General features: G+C 38.9%; 1 protein-coding gene across 8 annotated transcripts in view; it reads right to left on the bottom strand.

The window, feature by feature from the left end:
* MPP4 (MAGUK p55 scaffold protein 4) overlaps positions 1 to 18628 on the bottom strand; it is a 68261-nt gene that overhangs the window by 6965 nt on the left and 42668 nt on the right. For 4 of the 8 annotated variants that reach the window (XR_005790465.1, XM_040475862.1, XM_040475863.1 and 1 more), the window contains 6 exons: positions 18123 to 18271; positions 13069 to 13100; positions 11455 to 11511; positions 10361 to 10501; positions 2457 to 2577; positions 1559 to 1716 (listed from right to left, as the gene is read on the bottom strand). Coding sequence is in view for 7 of the 8 variants with exons in the window: in XM_040475862.1 (XP_040331796.1) it covers positions 1559 to 1716; positions 2457 to 2577; positions 10361 to 10501; positions 11455 to 11511; positions 13069 to 13100; positions 18123 to 18271 (658 nt within the window). In the remaining variant the exon portion in view is untranslated. Of the gene's footprint in view, positions 1 to 1558; positions 1717 to 2456; positions 2578 to 10360; positions 10502 to 11454; positions 11512 to 12451; positions 12463 to 13068; positions 13101 to 14572; positions 15316 to 15349; positions 15555 to 17716; positions 18272 to 18628 lie in introns of those variants that run through there. The other 4 variants (XM_040475866.1, XM_040475867.1, XM_040475868.1 and 1 more) reach the window with 4 other exon arrangements.

Below are 18628 nucleotides of genomic sequence, written 5' to 3' on the forward strand. Positions count from 1 at the left end.
TTTTACTGTTGACAAGGCTCCTTCTTGTAGATCTACCAATCCACAAACAGACCTCAGGAAGCAGGAAAGGTTCCATTTCATTATCTTTGCCAAATCTGGCTGTCAAGTATTTGGGAGGATGAAAGACAGAGGTGCAAGACCTAATTTTCCCTCAGAAAAGACAACTTCTGGGCAGGCAACTGGTGTCTTTTATGGTCAGTTATTCTAGGAGGGAAGTTTCTGTGCTAAGGGAAACAAGAATAAAAATGAGGATTCAGTGACATTGCTTAAAAACAGACTATAAAAAATAGATATTGCTTAAAAGTGAGGATTGAGCGATATTGCTTAAAAACAGAAGTAAATTAAAAACCAACATAGTATACTAGTAAAAATGCTTGACTAGAATAGTCAACCTCAGTTAAAGTCCCAGTTCTGCACTAACCTACTTCGAGACCCTGTCTAAGTCAGCCTCTGGGGATCACAAGTCTCTCACTGGCTAAGAACTCCAAGATGCCTCACATGGGATCTTATAGAATACAAATTCTAAAATAATTTACATAAAATCTAAATTATAAATTTTAATACCAATGTTTATTTTTCATTTGAGTTCTTTAAGCAGCATATTCATAGCATATTCATGGGATATGTGTGGTCATGATCATGCTTTCCATATGTTTTTCTTAAACACTGCAAATGGAGTTTTATAATCAATGTCAAAAAGAATATGGAGCTACAACACTGTATTTCTTATTTAATATGGTAATACCATCATGTATTTTCTCTCATTTATTTGTAATTATAAAAATCATATCATTATCTGCCCTACCACCAGCACCACCATCATTATTGAAAACTGGTAAAGTACAACAAAGAATAAAGAAATGGGTGAAAGTGGGTGGGAGATTTTCAAAGTTACCCACAATCCCATAACCCAGAAACAACCAACATTAATATTTTGGCATATTTCCTTCTAGTCTTTTGTCCTATACATTTTTCTACAGTTGAGCTCAAACTACATATGTGTGTGTATGTTTATTTTTCATTAAATGTTTCCACGAATTGGGGCGCCTGTGGCTCCGTCAGTTAAGCATCGGACTTCGGCTCAGGTCATGATCTCGTGGTTCACGAGTTTGTGTCCCACATTGGGCTCTGTGCTGACAGCTCAGAGTCTGGAGCCTGCTTCAGATTCTGTGTCTCCCTCTCTCTCTCTGCCCCTCCCCCACTCATGCTCTGTCTCTCTTTGTCTCTCTCTCACTCTCAAAAATAAAAACATTAAAAAAATTTTAAATCTTTCTATGAAATTAAAAATTCTCTGTAAACACTATTTTTAATGGCATGGAAGATTTTATTATACAGACACACCATAACTGACTGAAATCATGCCCCTTCCATTTTATATTTATATTGTTTGCAGTTTTTCACTCTCAAGAATAACAGTATGATGGTTAGCTTTGTTTATAAATTTTTGTTCATATTTTTATTTCCTTAATTCAGATTTCCAGAAATATAATTCCTAGGCAAAAGGATATCCTTGTATCATTCCTAAAAAGCTCATATTCAAACACAAGGAAGTACTTACGGCTTTTTTCCACAAACACTTTGCCTACAGGCTGGCTAATGCCAGTGGGCACAGTGAATCTAGACTGTTGTTCTGGACTGCTTTGCTCATCAGTAATTATGTCTTCATCTTCTACTCCTAGTTCATTGGCATACTGTAATTCTGCTGGCTGGGTTTTCCTGTAATCAGGAAGAACGTAAGAAAAATGGATTATTACTGTATTTTTACAGACACACATAAGGAGGTACCTCTAAAAGAGCTCTAGACTTGGGAATCGATAAATTTGGTTTTACTCAAATGGATTATTAACAGTTATGTGCAGCAGGTCACATATATTTATGTGGGCCTCAGTTTTCTCATCTGGAAAATGAAGTGACTGAACTAGATTTGTAAGGTTCTTTCCAAACTAAAAATGATAGGATTGTATACAAATATTGATCACTATTTATTGGGTAATTTCCAAAAACAAACAATAGTGTTATATAACTTCTTTAAAGTATCCCATTCTATTTTATCAGAGACTTAATTTCCTATGCTAAAATACACATTTTTTTTATTGCTGAAATAATCACAATTTGAATTCTATTAACCTGAGAAAATATATCACAATAGCCCATTTTATTAATATTACCTTCAAATTTCAGTATGTTTAGTATCTAACTTTTTGCTATTCATATAATATCTTCTATTGATGTTCATCTTTTTTAGAGATAGCTCCTAAATTTTTAATTTAAGTATAGTATTTTACATTTGCAGTTGTTTACTCTTTTCAAATCTACCATTAGGTTGGTTTAACTGATATTTTTGTAATCTTAATTACCGTATTTAATACGACTTAATCCAAACCTACAACTTGAGAGCTCTGAATTAAGTAGCATAGTGTCCCTGAAGAATATTTAGAAGGACACATAATTCTTACTTTGTCTTCCTTCGAGGTTTCTGAATAACCACCTCCTCAGTTGGCTCCACATGAATACCATTTTCATTTCGTAATAAAGATGCATTGGATGCCTTCTTTTGGGCAAAGGAAGTCTCCAATTCTGAAAATAAAGTATATTAAATTTTCAAGTTACTACAACATAGAAAGAAAAGTAACGTATAAAACTTGTAAGACAAGAAAACTTTAAAAATTCTAATTAGAGTAGAACAGATCAATGAAACCAAAAGCTGGTTCTTTGAAAGAATTAACAAAATTGATAAACCACTAGCCAGTTTGATCAAAAGGAAAAAGGAAAGGACCCAAATAAATAAAATCAAGAATGAAAGAGGAGAGATCACAACCAGCACAGCAGAAATAAAAACAATAATAAGAGAATATTATGAGCAATTATATACCAATAAAATGGGCAATCTAGAAGAAATGGAAAAATCCCTAAAAACATATACACTGCCATAACTGAAACAGGAAGAAATGGAAAATTTGAACAGACGCATAACCAGTAAGGAAATCGAATTAGTAATCAAAAATCTGCCAAAACACAAGAGTCCAGGGCCAGATGGCTTTCCAGGGGAATTCTAACAAACATTTAAGGAAGAGTTAACACCTACTCTCTTGAAGGCGTTCCAAAAAATAGAAACAGAAGGAAAACTTCCAAACTCTTTCTATGAAGCCAGCATTACCTTGATTCCAAAACCAGAGACCCCACTAAAAAGGGGGTGATCATGACCACCAATTTCCTTGATGAACATGGATGCAAAAATCCTCAACAATACATTAGCCAACCAGATCCAACAACATTAAAAAAATTATTCACCACAACCAAGTGGGATTTATACCTGGGATGCAGGGCTGGTTCAATATCCACAAAACAATTAACATGATTTATCACATCAATAAAAGAAAGGACAAGAACCATATGATCCTCTCAGTAGATGCAGAGAAAGCATTTGACAAAATACAGCATCCTTTCTTGATAAAAACCCTCAAGAAAGTAGGGATAGAAGGATCATACCTCAAGATCATAAAAGCCATATATGAAAGACCCAAACGCTAATATCATCCTCAAGGGGGAAGAACTGAGAGCTTTCCCCCTAAGGTCAGGAATAAGACAGGGATGTCCACTCTCACCACTGTTATTCAACATAGTATTGGAAGTCTTAGCCTCTGCAATCAGACAACACAAAGAAATAAAAGGTATCCAAATCGGCCACAAGGAGGTCAAACTTTCACTCTTCACAGATGACATGACACTCTATATGGAAAACCCAGAAGATTCCACCAAAAAACTGCTAGAACTTATCCATGAATTCAGCAAAGTGGCAGGATATAAAATCAATGCACAGAAATCGGTTGCATTCCTATACATCAACAATGAATCGACAGAAAGAGAAATCAAGGAATTGATCCCATTTACAGTTGCACAAATAACCATAAAATACCTAGGAATAAATCTAGCCAAAGAGGTGAAAAATCTATATACTGAAAACTATAGAAAGCTTATGAAAGAAATTGAAGAAGACACAAAGAAATGGAAAAAGATTCCATGCTCTGGCATAGGAAGAACAAATATTGTTAAAATGTCGACACTACGCAAAGCAATCTAAATATTCAATGCAATCCCTATCAAAATAACACCAGCATTCTTCCCAGAGCTAGAACAAATAATCCTAAAATTTGTATGGAAGCATAAAAGACCCTGAATAGCCAAAGCAATATTGAAAAAGAAAACCAAAACAGGAGGCATCACAATCCCAGACTTCAAGCTATAATACAAAGCTGTAATCATAAAGACAGTATGGTACTGGCACAAGAACAGACACTCAGATCAATGGAACAGAATAGAAAACCCAGAAATGGACCCACAAACGTAGGCCAACTAATCTTTGTCAAAGCAGGAAAGACTATCCAATGGAATAAAGACAGTCTCTTCAGCAAGTGGTGCTGGGAAAACTGGACAGTGACATGCAGAAGAATGAACCTCGACCACTTTCTTACACCATACACAAAAATAAACTCAAAATGGATGAAAGATTTCAATGTAAGACAGGAAGCCATCAAAATCCTTGAGGAGAAAGCAGGCAAAAACCTCTTTGATCCTGCCCGCAGCAACTTCTTACTCAACTCGTCTCTGGAGGCAAGGGAAACAAAAGCAAAAATGAACTACTGGGACCTCAACAAAATAAAAAGTTTCTGCACTGCGAAGGAAACAATCAGCAAAACTAAAAGGCAATCGACAGAATGGAAGAAGATATTTGCAAATGACATATCAGATAAAGGGTTAGCATCCAAAATCTATAAAGAACTTATCAAACTCAAGACCCAAAAAACAAATAACCCAGTGAAGAAATGGGCAAAAGACATGAATAGACACTTCACCAACGAAAACCTCCAGATGGCCAACCGACACCTGAAAAAATGCTCAACATCACTCCTCATCAGGGAAATACAAATCAAAACCACAATGAGATAACACCTTACACCTGTCAGAATGGCTAACATGAACAATTCAGGCAACAACAGATGTTGGCGAGGATGCGGACAAAGAGGATCTCTTTTGCACTGTTGGTGGGAATGCAAGCTGGTGCAGCCACCCTGGAAAACAGTATGGAAGTTCCTCAAAAAACTAAAAATAGAACTACCCTATGAACCAGCAATTGCACTAGTAAGCATTTATCCAAGGGATACAGGTGTGCTGTTTCGAAGGGACACAGGAACCCCAATGTTCATAGCAGTACTATCAACAATAGCCAATGTATGGAAAGAGCCCAAATGTCCATCAATGGATGAATGGATAAAGAAGAAGTGGTATAGGGGCGCCTGGGTGGCGTAGTCGGTTGAGCGTCCGACTTCAGCCAGGTCACGATCTCGCGGTCCGTGAGTTCGAGCCCCGCATCAGGCTCTGGGCTGATGGCTCAGAGCCTGGAGCCTGTTTCCAATTCTGTGTCTCCCTCTCTCTCTGCCCCTCCCCCATTCATGCTCTGTCTCTCTCTGTCCCAAAAATAAATAAACGTTGAAAAAAAAAATTAAAAAAAAAAAAAGAAGAAGTGGTATATATACACAATGGATTATTACTCAGCAATCAAAAAGAATGAAATCTTGCCATTTGCAACCACGTGGATGGAACTGGAGGGTATTACGCTAAGTATTAGTCGGTCAGAGAAAGACAAAAATCATATGACTTCACTCATATGAGGACTTTAAGAGACAAAACAGATGAACATAAGGGAAAGGAAACAAAAATAATATAAAAACAGGGAGGGGGACAAAACAGATGAGACTCATAAATATGGAGAATAAACAGAGGGTTACTGGAGGTGTTGTGGGAGGGGGGATGGGCTAAATGGGTAAAGGGCACTAAGGAATCTACTGCTGAAATCATTGTTGCACTATATGCTAACTAATTTGGGTGTAAATTAAAAAAAATAAAATAAAATAATTCTAATTAGACCAAAATTTTTTCATCATTTTACTAATTTTTAATTTTTATAATGTTATACCTCTAAATGCTCACCAAAAAAACAGAAATTGTAATGCCAAAAATATGGGAAAAATTATGTAATCCAGTACCCAGAGTTTTGGGAGAGCTCCAAGATTACCTACAGATCACATATTCACCCAACGGACCCACAGGAATCAGAAGTCATTACACTCACCAGTCCTTACATTCATAGTTACAATGTATCACAGTGAAATGACATAAAGTAAAATCAGCAAAGGGCAAAGGCACATGGAGTAAAGTCCAGAGGAAACCAGGTATAAGCTGTCAAGAGTCATCTATCAATGGAGTCCACACAGGATGCGCTAATTCCTCCAGCAACAAGCTGTGACATGTATGACACTTTCTCTACCAGGAAAGTTCATTTAAACTCAGCACCCAAGGCTTTTATTGGCACCTGATCACATAGGCACTCCCTGCCTAGCACATACCAAAATTCCAGATTCCCAGAAGGAAAGCAGGTGTTCAGCATAAATCATATTGTGTACACAAATGCATAGCAAACCACCCTTATAATTTAGGGAAAGTTTTATTTAAGTGTGGGGAACTGCTTATCATCCATGTTCCAGAGGTTGAAGAGGCAACCTTGCAAGTGGCCTTTCTTTTTCTTTTTTCTTTTTTCTTTTTTTAACGTTTATTTATTTTTTTGGGACAGAGAGAGACAGAGCATGAACGGGGGAGGGGCAGAGAGAGAGGGAGACACAGAATCAGAAACAGGCTCTAGGCTCTGAGCCATCAGCCCAGAGCCCGACGCGGGGCTCGAACTCACGGACCGCGAGATCGTGACCTGGCTGAAGTCGGACGCTTAACCGACTGCGCCACCCAGGCGCCCCTCTTTTTTTAAATTATTCTCAAGCTAGTTGTATACAGTGTGGTCTTGGCTTCAGGGTGGATTCCAGTGATTCATCGCTTACATATAACACCCAGTGCTCATCCCAACAAGTGCCCTCCTTAATACCCATCACCCATTTTCCCCATCCCCATTAACCCTCAATTTGTTCTCTGTATTTAAGAGTCTCTTATGGTTTCCTCCCTCTCTGTTTTTATCTTATTTTTCCTTCCCTTCCCATATGATCATCTGGTAAGTTTCTCAAATTTCACTTATGAGTGAAATCATACAATATCTCTTTCTCTGACTGACTTATTTCGCTTAGCATAATACACTCTAGTTCCAACCGTGTTGTTGCAAATGGCAAGATTTCTTTCTTTTTCATTGCTAAGTAGTATTCCATTGTATATATATATACCACATCTCCTTTATCCATTCATCAGTTGATGAACACTTAGGCTCCATAGTTAATATCATCCTCAATTGGGAAAAATTGAGAGCTTTCCCCTGAGATCAGGAACATGAGAAGAATGTCCATTCTCACCACTGTTGTTCAACATAGTATTAGAAGTCCTAGCCTCAGCAATCAGACAATAAAACGAAATAAAAGGCATCCAAACTGGCAAAGAAGAAATCAACCTTTCACTCTTCACAAATGACATTAAATTCTACATGGAAAACCCAAAAGACTCCACCAAAAAACTGCTAGAGTTAATACAGGAATTGAGCAAAGTTGCAGGATATAAAATCAATGCACAGAAATCGGTCGCATTTCTATACAACAATAATGAAACAACAGAAAGAGAGATCAGGGAATCGATCCCATTTACAATTACATCAAAAACCATTAAATACCTAGGAGTAAATGTAACCAAAGAAGTAAAAGATCTATATGCTGAAAACTATAGAAAGCTTATGAAAGAAACTGAGGAAGATGTAAGTAGGCCTTTCTAACAAGAGCAGTTTCAGGCTTGCTATATTAACTCTTTCCTGAGCACAGGGTATTAAGTTTAAGTAAGTCAATGGAGTCTTCTCATCAGCTAGCTATTCTTCCAATGTGAAAATACTGGCAATGGCTTCCTGGAATACCCTCAAAGCCCCCAGAATTCTATTTTAATAAAACACTTTAGCCCAAACTGGAAATACCAAAGAAGTAAAGCATACCATAATCATCCAGATGAAACAAAATAAAAATCATACAAAATTAAGTACCCAGAAATTTAGAAAGCTGGACTTGCATAGATGAGTACATTCTGGAATGACAGTGACAGGTGCTTTTTTGGCCCAGAACTTAGTTGGGTCCATAACTTTCTAAAAATGGTCAAGTCAGAGGCGCCTGGATGGCTCAGTCAGGTGAGCATCCAACTCTTGATTTCGGCTCAAGTCGTGATCACAGCTTCATGGGATTGAGCATCCCGTTCAACTCCATCCTGAGCGTGAAGCCAGCTTAAGACTCTCTCTCTATCCCTCTACCCCTCTCCCCTGCTTGCACTCTCTCTCTCTCTCTCTCTCTCTAACTAAAAATAATAAATACATACATACATACATACATACATAAAATAAAAATGGTCAATTTCTGTAAATACATTTTTCATAAATTGTAAAACTAGGTACTGGTATCCATCTTGATTTTCAAATTTGTACCCTAACTAAATTAACTATGGTGGTAGTTTTAATTCAACTATATTTACTGCCAGTAATGAAAGAAATCATAAAACTGTCTGATCGTCATTTCTGTCTCTTTTGCCTTCTTCTGCCTTCTCCCCTTCATAAATACTCACTGTCCCTGGGCACTGCAGCATCCTACTTCAACTTGCCTCTAAAAACTGTGCTCCATACTATGAACTCTTCTAGTTCCTACCCTCTCCTCCTGTAATTCTTCCATCCCATCAGGACCTACTATTTTCTAAGAGGATAAGTAATTGGTCAGGGTAGTTATTTTGTAATAAATTATTCATCAGGGGGCAATGTTAGTAGGAAAGAGCTAATCTCCCAATCCTCATTCCTTCCCTTTGTTTTACTCTAACAAAACCCATTATCTTTCTTCTAATTACTATAAAAGTCATAATGCTCAATATTTGAAAAATTAGTAAAAAGTAAATGAAGAAAGACAATAAAAATCATCCCTAATTCCTTCTTCCAAAAAACCTACCTTTGCTATACCTTTCCATTGTTTTTACCATATAGATGCATGCATATACATGTGTTCTGGGTTGAACTGTGTCCCCCAACAAAAGATATGTTCAAGTCCTAACCCCCAGTACCTGTGAATGAGACTCTATTTGGAAATAGGGTCTTTGCAGTTATAATCAAGTTAAGATAAGATCATGCTGGATTAGGATGGGCCTGAAATCTAACGACTGAAATCCTTATACCAGAAAATATGGGAAAATGTGAAGACGGGTGTACAAAATGGAGTTATGTTGCCACAAGCCAAAGAACATCAAGGATTGCCAATAACCACCATAAGCTAGAAGAGGCAAGGATGGATTCTTTCCTAGAGCCTTCAGAGGGAGGATGGCCCTGCAGGCACCTTGTTTTGGACTTCTATCCTCCAGAACTGTTGGAGAATAAATTTCTGTTCGTTTCAGTTTCTCCATTTATAATAATTTGTTATGGCAGCCCTGGGAAATAAATGCAACATATTTTACAAAAATAGGATCCTTCGATATATACTATTATATGTATGTATGTATGTATATTAATATGTATGTATGTATATTAATGTATATACTATTATATGTATTATATGTATGAGTACAGTGACTCAACAGTATATTACTGATGGTTTTCCACGTCACTATTTCACCTTAACAATCCTTTTAATGGGGCCTGGTTTCTATTAAATGGATAAAATATGATTTATTTAGCCAGTATCACTTTGTTAGCTATGGTTATTACCAGTTTCTACTCCTATAAATAATACTGAAGTTACCATCCTTTAATTATTGTGGCTAGTGTAGTTACTTCTATTTCTAGCAGTTCAGACAGGCTATACCAATTTACGCTCTTAGCAGCAGTATATGAGTGTGCCCCTTCCTCATCAATTTTTATACATACATGTAATATATGTATATGTGTATATATGTTTTATCTAACACTTTTAAATTTTATAATCTGAAAAAAAGCATTGCCAATTTGATATTTGACAGTATTTTGTTTACCTTGTGAATAGCGCCTGGGACATAGCAAGATTCAATAAATGATGACTGTTCTTTCACTGCATCGTTCATAGATTCAGTATTAACTGAATCTATCCTTTCCCCACTCATCTTAAATGTCCATTTTATCACATACTAAATTCTTATACACACCAAAATCTTAACTTTGTTTTAATCCCGTATTTGTATCCCTTCCCTCATAATATACAGAAATATGAAAAAAGAGACTCTCTAAAGGGTTCTTGACCTAACCTATTAGAGTTACTCCAGTGGTAAAACTTTAAGAAAGAAAAAAGTAAAGGGATACGGGTGAGGAAAAATGGGAACAGAGAAATTTTAAATCATACCCCCAATATAACAACTAGTATCACAACCTAACCTTGGTCTCTTCACATACCAAGAGGTAGCCTCGTCTTCCTCTGCCTCCTTGGAACAGGAGCTTCTTTTGGTTGTTCTGTGGATTCTTTAGCTGGTGGCTCACTGCCCTCAGATGGCTTATGAACAGGAGCCTGAACAAGGCCTTCTGAAGAAGCGCTACCTGCAGACAAGTGGAATGGGAAAAAACAGGATAATTTAACCAAAGATCACTGAGTCTTAGAAAGATGAAAAAAAATGGAACTAGAATAGTTCCTAAATGATGACTAACTGTCCTTTGTTACATCTTTGCCTATAAGAATTGGTCTTAACCCACACTTATATCACATTATAAATTATAATAAATTCAGTAGTTAATATATCAAATCAATACTCAAGGGTTTTTGTTTTTGTTTTTTATTATATCTCTACATACAGACACAGATATTTTCACATCTTAAGATTCGTAACAGGCAGCAAGTAGAGTGGAGGGACGAGTTAGAGCTGACTGAGGTTTTGAGCCCAAGTGACTGGGAGAATGGGGGATTCCATTAACAGAAATTTGTGAGAAGTAAAAAATTGATTTATGGTTGAAGGTAATGATGAATTCTGAACATGCTGAGTTTAAGTTACTGACAGAACATCCAGGAGTATTAGTGGATAACTAAGACAAAAAGTTCACAAAACTTGCTTATTGTAGAACCTCTAACACATGGTTAATATGGCCTTGACTTCAGACTCTTGCTAATGAAGAGATTCTTTGACTGAAATTAGGGATCCCAGGATATTGTGTCTCTAAATCCAGTATCCTGTTCAAGGGTCTGAAATCAATCACAGCTTCAGACAATTTACGTTGTCTAGGGATAAAAGACCTCAAAGAGTCCAAGAATGCTGTGGAAGTAAGAGTTTAAGTAGTACAATCCTTTATTCCACGAATGCTTCTAGACACTCTTCAGGCTGCCCACTGCCTTGTTCCTCACTATCACCTTCCACTTCCTTAAACTGACTTTGATTCTGTCCTTAACACAGCAGTGACTTGGGACTTCTGGGACTTTGCCTCTACCTCATTGGTGATGTTTGTCATGCCTAAGGTCCTAGAAAGTCTTGTGACCCCACAAAAAAAGAACAACTTCTTACCTAGTGTGTTTTTTGTTCTGGGCTTCTTTTTCTTAGGACGACTAAGGGGAATATCACCTATAAAACACACACAAAAACAGAAAAGGCTACCTAAATTTCAATGCAGAGAGCAGTCAAAAGGAACTTTTAGTAGGGAAGACCTTTCCCTCTCTTCCCTAGGTCCAGCCAACTTGTACACATTAGGGGAAGGAGGCAAGAACTTGACAAAATCAAAGAAAGCTTATAATATAATGCCAGTAGCTCACTGTTGGTCAGTAATATTAGAAACAGTGACATTAAAAAAAGAAAGAAAGAAACAGTGACATTTCTAATACTAGAAAAGTGGGCTCACAAAATATTCATCTGATCACCCACATTTTCCAGCCCCCTTGCACCCAGGTGTGGCCTGAGACTGGGTTGAGCCAATATACTGTGCTAACTGATGTGCCAAAACATTAAAGAGCTAGTGAGTAACTCTCCCGCTTTCTCTTCCTTTGCTGAAGTATGTTAAGATGGCAGAGCCACAGAATGGAAGTAGCCTGAATCATGACGTCATAGCAAAGAGTGGTGAAAGGCAACTGGCCTGGATTGTTGCCACGGTGTACTTAGAAATATTACCCAGAAATATTAACCAGAAATAACCTTGTATGATATTAAGTTAGAGATTTTGAGGTTGGTATAGCATAGCCCAGTCTATCCTGATTAAATGAGACAGAAGACAATGTCATCCCTATTACAAAACTATAAACTAGCCAATGGTCATGTTGTGGGTGACTCCATCCTGGAATGAGTGCTTTCATATTTGTAAGGTAAAGTATCACTCATACAACTAGTGCTATAGATCAACCTTCATTTAAAAAATAGCAGTCATAAGGATATTTTGCTAAAAGGATAAAAGTATATTGCAATATTATAAATTATACCATTCAGATTCAACTTTAAGAAAAACATTAAGGAATCAAATTAACTTTTGAACTCCCAGTTTTAAAAATTTTACATTAAGGATGAACTAACTCACCTTGAATAGCACTTTACATGACACCGACCAAAGACAAAGACAAAAAAAAAGAAACTATTAATTAGAAATCTATTATATTGTTAGACTGAAAACTGACTTAAGTCATTGTAAATTTAAAAATAAGCTTTCACAGAGCCAGCTAGTTTATAAACTAGCATATTTTTATAAGTAAAAAAGCTAATAAAACTGTTAACAAAATAACCCCAATAGTTTCTGAACTTACATATACATATTACCTACTGTCTATTAATAAAGTGGATTAAGCAGATTAAGAATTCTTATTTTGTCACTGATTAAAACCAGCTTAAACTGAAGAAACTATTCTAGCAACCCAAAGAGGATCAAAAGTCTTATAAACAAGACATTAAAACATTCAGAATGGATCCATTATCTTACCATGTTGACATTCAGGCTTTGAAACAGAACATTTAATTATAACTGTAATCCTAATGATTCAAGAATTGTTTACCTTTAAACTTTTAGGAAGCCTTTTTCTAAAATTTTCAAGAAGTTTTCTCTGAATTATTATAATTTTGCAATTGTACTAGTCAATTTTTTCACTTTATTCATTTTACATTTTTAAAACTCAATAAAAAATAAAACCAACTTATTTTTACCTCGGCACAGGTGGAAGGGCTCGTGGAGGACGCTATGGGGAGAAGAAGAAAACTGCTTGTAAGTAAAAGCCTCAGAACATCTTCATGTACTTCAAATCTTTTGATAACCCTGTTCATCAAATGAAACCCAAGAGGTGCTACTGAGAATCAGATGGGCAAGTCTAAATTTGTCTTAACAATGTCTAAATTTCATATAAAATTCCTTCCTTCCTACTACTCCTTTCTATCTACATGTCAGGCTGTGTCCTAAGGACTACAGTTACATTAATGAACAAAACAGAGAAATCCCTGCTTTTATGGAACTTTCTTTCTAGTAGTTAAGTATGAGAAGATTACACATATGCACATGCACACACATGCACACACACTCGCACACACACAAAAATGAGGGAGGCTGTGGAGTGCTACTTTAGTTAGGGAAAGTCTCTCTGAGATATTTGAGCTGAGACCTGAATAAGAAAGGAGCCAAAGGGGAGCAAACACAAAGGCTTTTAAGAGAGATTACAGTGTTTCAGCTAAAAGAAGGCCAGTAAAGCTGCAGCACAGTTACAAAGGATAGGCAGGGGCCAGATTAATTAATTGGGGTCTTTTTTTTAAAGTTTATTTTTTTGAGAGAGAGAGTGCACACCTGAGTGGGGTCAGGGCAGAGGGAGAGGGAGAGGGAGAATCCCAAGCAAGCTCCCCACTCTCAGCCCAGAACCAACAAGGGGCTTGATCCCACCAAGGGTAAGATCATGATCTGAGCCCAAGTCCAGGGTCTGAGGTTTAACAGACTGAGCCACCCAGGCACTACCATTAGGGTCTTGAAGACAAAAGGTGTCCAGATTTTGTTTTAATTAAACGAGAAGCCAGTGGAGGTTGTATGTCACAGAGTAACACACTTTTTTAAAGAAATCACTCTGAATACAGCATGAGGAATGCATTTCAGGGCAGAAAGAATTACACACACACACACACACACACACACACACACACACACACCCGTTATAAATGCCACTTTACATGAATAAGAGAAAGTGTTTGCAGTTCAGAGATTAGAGATGAGAAGCATTCTGCGATCTTTCAAAATAAAATACTAACAGAAATACCTCAAAATCAATCTAATGTCCCAACTGTCTCATGCTCCTTGCAGAGGGCATGATTCAAAAGGGTTACATTTTAGACACTCTTAGTTTGTTCTACGATCGTCCTATTTAGCAATCCATTCGTTCAAACGGTGTATTAATACAAATGCTACGAGATTAGGACAAGGCAGGCTGTCTTAATACTATCTGGTAGTTAAAATTACAACTGGAAAAAAACGATAGTCATAAGAAAGTGCTATTGTAAAGATGCTATGGATCGCGTTCTGTCCAAGGATTCAGTTCACACGTTCCACATTTCAAAAGTCCCGCAAAAATGACGTGTCACCCATCCACAAAGCCAACTTTAAGCCCCATAAAAGCAGGACAGCTCGACTGAACACAAAATCCTAATAGCTCAAACATAACTAGGGCTCGCTTACCACCTGCTTCTTTCCCATTCGGTCTAAAACCCTGCTTCCCCGCGGCGCTCAGCCTCCAGGCTCGAAGAGCTCACACCCCGCCCCCTGCTCGCTCCCGCCCGGGCAGGCCACGCGCAGGCGCCGTGCGTCATTGGACTGCGCGGCACTGGCTGCTGTGGCGCTCAGCCCTTCTCTGCAAGGTGGGGGCGAGGATAAGCGCGGGGGGCTGGTTGGGCCTTTGCAATCTAGCCTTGCAGAAAAGGGGACGTCGGAGTGGGGGTTGACGTGCCAAGGAAAAGAGACTCCAGCGGGCATAGGACAGCAATCACGGTTCCACCCATGGTTTCCCAAGTGGTTGCAGTGATTTGTTCCTGGGAGGTGGGAAAAGACCATGATTAAGTCTCCGCTAGGAAACTGCGATCTCTTTCCTGGGCAGGTAAATGCCCTCCGGGAGGAATCCGCATGAGAGACCTCGCTGGCAGCCCGGGAACACGCAGGGGGCGGGAAGGCAGCGAAGAGAGTCGTTGTCATAGCAACATCGGGCGCTCAGGCCACCAGGAACTTCACGCCCTGCTTCTCCCCTGGCTCCAGGAGTTCGGGTGCCGGCGTCGGGAAGAACTTCTATTGCCCGCTCCAGTCTAATCCTGTGAGCACCAAATGGGCGGACGCGCACACATCACTGGCAGTGCTCTCCCTTTGCGATCCCCAGCCCTAGGCATGGCCCCGCCTCAGGGCCAGCTGAAGCGTTAGGACAGCACCCTCCACCGCTGCCACTTCCGTGGCCGAAGAGCCGCTCACCGGTTCGGCCTCCAGGCGGAGCCCCGAGTCCGCCCTCATTGCGCTCTCCCAGCCGGGGTCTCTCAACGCAACGGCCGGCGGCCCGAGCCTGGCTCCCGCGACCGTGCCTCCGGGACCTGCGTCAGGCCGGGGCTTTGCGGTGTCGGGTTAGGCCGCAACTCTGAGGGCCAGGTCTCTGCCCGCCGTCGCTGTGTCAAGCCCCTCCCACCAAGGCGTCAGAGTTAGGGAGGGGCGCCGTTAGCCCTGTAGTGAGCCTGGTGGAATCACTTTTGTCAAGCAGTGAAGAAATGAATCAAATAGGCAGTCAAGGGCTGTGAGCAGAGAATAGATACCGCTAAACCCAAAACACTCTGTTGGTCCGGAGAACTGATAATCGGCAAGGCCAAGATTGCCTAGAAGAGCCAGGCACTGATCATCCCTAGAACCAGAAGTCTGGAAAGGCTAAAGTTACAGAGAGGGAAGGAGGCAAAGCATAAGAGACTCTTAAAAACTGAGAATAAACTGAGGGTTGATGGGAGGTGAGAGGGAGGGGAAAGTGGGTGATGGGCATTGAGGAGGGCACCTGTTGGGATGAGCACTGGGTGTTGTATGGAAACAAATTTGACAATAAATTTTATATTTAAAAAAAAAAGAGAAAAAAACATTTTACCTTACATGGACAAATATGAATAAATATCAATTGAAATATTAAAAAAAAGAGACTGATCTCTGAACATAATAGAAACCACTCCACTGCTTGAACATAATGTGCAGGTAGCAACCAGAGCTGACCCGGACCGGACTGAGTTTTCATCTGAAGGAGGCACTCATTGACTGACTTGGCGTTTGATTCTTTAACTTCTTACCCTTGTATCTTGGTTATTGTGACTTTATCTTGTGTCACATATGTGAAGTCAAGTTAAACAGGTAGTGAAATGTCATTCAGTTTGGAATCCTGCATCTGTTAAAATTGTGTAAATCCTGCTTTATGAGTGAATAAAGCTGACATTATGGAAAGACACAATTCGTGTACCACCTTTACAAGATGCTGGAGACACCCACGCCCCCACACCACACACACACACACACACACACACACACACACACATACACACAAAAGCCCAGTGTTTCAGGGTGGGTATGTATTGATACAGACTAGTATCAGATTTTTTTCCAGGTGTGTGGGTGTGGGTGTGGGTGTGTCTGTGTGTCTGTCTCTGTTGATACAGGCAATTCTCAAATTTTCGCCAGTTGCTTATCTTCCATCTCTGTAAATCAAGTTTAGGAAAACTTTTTCTCAAAAAAACAAGATCAAATCCGAGATAACCTAAGTATCATTAAAAATGACTTAATTCTCGCCTGGGTGGCTCAGTCAGTTGGGCGGCCGACTTCGGCTCAGGTCATGATCTCACTGTCCGTGAGTTCGAGCCCCATGTCGGGCTCTGTGCTGACAGCTCAGAGCCTGGAGCCTGTTTCAGATTCTGTGTCTCCCTCTCTCTGACCCTCCTTCATTCATGCTCTGTCTCTCTCTGTCTCAAAAATAAATAAACTTTAAAAAAAAAAAAAAAAGACTTAATTCTCTTTGGTTGGGGTTTCTTGGGGGGTTAATTTTTTTCTTTGGTTGTTTTTTTTCCCCCTTTGGTAGTTGTTTTTTTAAGATAATCACTTTAAGTAAAAAAGAACTACAAATACCTTGAAGTATGCACTTGGTTTCTTTTATAGTTAAGAAAGAGGGGCGCCTGGGTGGCGCAGTCGGTTAAGCATCCGACTTCAGCCAGGTCACGATCTCGCGGTCCGGGAGTTCGAGCCCCGCGTCAGGCTCTGGGCTGATGGCTCAGAGCCTGGAGCCTGTTTCCGATTCTGTGTCTCCCTCTCTCTCTGCCCCTCCCTTGTTCATGCTCTGTCTCTCTCTGCCCCAAAAATAAATAAAAACGTTAAAAAATTAAAAAAAAAAAAAAAAGAAAGAGATTGGAGGAATAGAGGGATGGTGTGGGTATGGGGAATGTTAGAGAATGATGCAGAAGATAAACAGATACAGGGCCAATAAGAGTGACTGCAAGTCTCAAGATCTAGGGAAAAAGAAAATAAGACTTCGTGGAATAGCATCCTCACCTTGTGGTTTTCTCAGATACGAGTCTCTAGGACTAAAGTCAATTGCCCTTTCCTAGTTTAGGCATAATATGGATGTTGGCTTTTAGGCAAATTAATGATTGTTACAGCTCTGAACAGAAGAATAATTCTTTTCCTTGTAGATTGATTTATAAATGATGAGGGCAGTGTCTCTTCTGTAAGTTTTCACATTAGATGTGAAATGTGTACATTAACCCTTCTTTCTTGCTAAGTCAAGTAAAAGCCATTTTCATAAAATAGAAGTTTCATGAGGCAAAATCCAGTTTCTGAAATTAAATACTACTTATTTTATTTAGGGAAGCTCTTTTATCTGAATTGTACAAAAACCGCATGAAATCTATGAAAGGTTCTCATACTCACTGGCTTAACATTGTTCGTACTCCTACCATTGCTGCATATGAGGTAGAGGAAAACATTTTTTCCTGAAAGCCAAGGAGGTAATTCTACATACATACAATACAAATATTTTTTTCAAACCGGACTAATTAATAAACTGCACCACTTTTAAAGTTGTACACATTATAATGGAGCAAATCCTGCTGTTTTAGATTGAAGCTGTTATTCCAGAGCTCTGTAACAGATGAATATTGTTAAAACCCCAGCATTAAGCAGGAAGCCTCATTAAGACTCAGTATCAGAGGAAACCCATGTTGCTGGTACCCACTGAGGCTCCTCCTGAGCCTTCTGAACTGCAGACAACAATTGGGCACAGGCATCTTGCAAGTTCTCATTCACAATCACATGATCAAAAAACTGGCCAAACTGTGTCTCCATCTTTTGGGCTAAATCCTCCATCTCTTGTAGATCTTCATCCTTTAGGAGAAATGAAAAAATATGGATAGCACAGACTTAAAAAGATAAATATAAATAATACACAGTTTGTTTTGATGTTATATTCAGTTGTGAAACTATTTATAAAAACACTTAGGTCAAATAAACGTCCTCTATTCTAAACCACAAAACTTATGTTTCTATCTTTACTCTTACTAAATGTTTCTCTGGTCAAGACTTTGCAAAACTAAGTAACAGTTGGTAGCCAGAACAACCCCCTCAACTTCTTATTTGGACTTAAATTATATTATTCTATTATCTAAACACTTGAAGATTTCAAACCATATATAACGAAGAAGAAGAAGAAGAAGAAGAAGAAGAAGAAGAAGAAGAAGAAGA

This window comes from Herpailurus yagouaroundi, unplaced genomic scaffold (genome assembly GCF_014898765.1).
Source record: "Herpailurus yagouaroundi ecotype Mexico unplaced genomic scaffold, PumYag 140, whole genome shotgun sequence".
In the NCBI taxonomy this organism is placed as follows: Eukaryota; Metazoa; Chordata; class Mammalia; order Carnivora; family Felidae; genus Herpailurus; species Herpailurus yagouaroundi.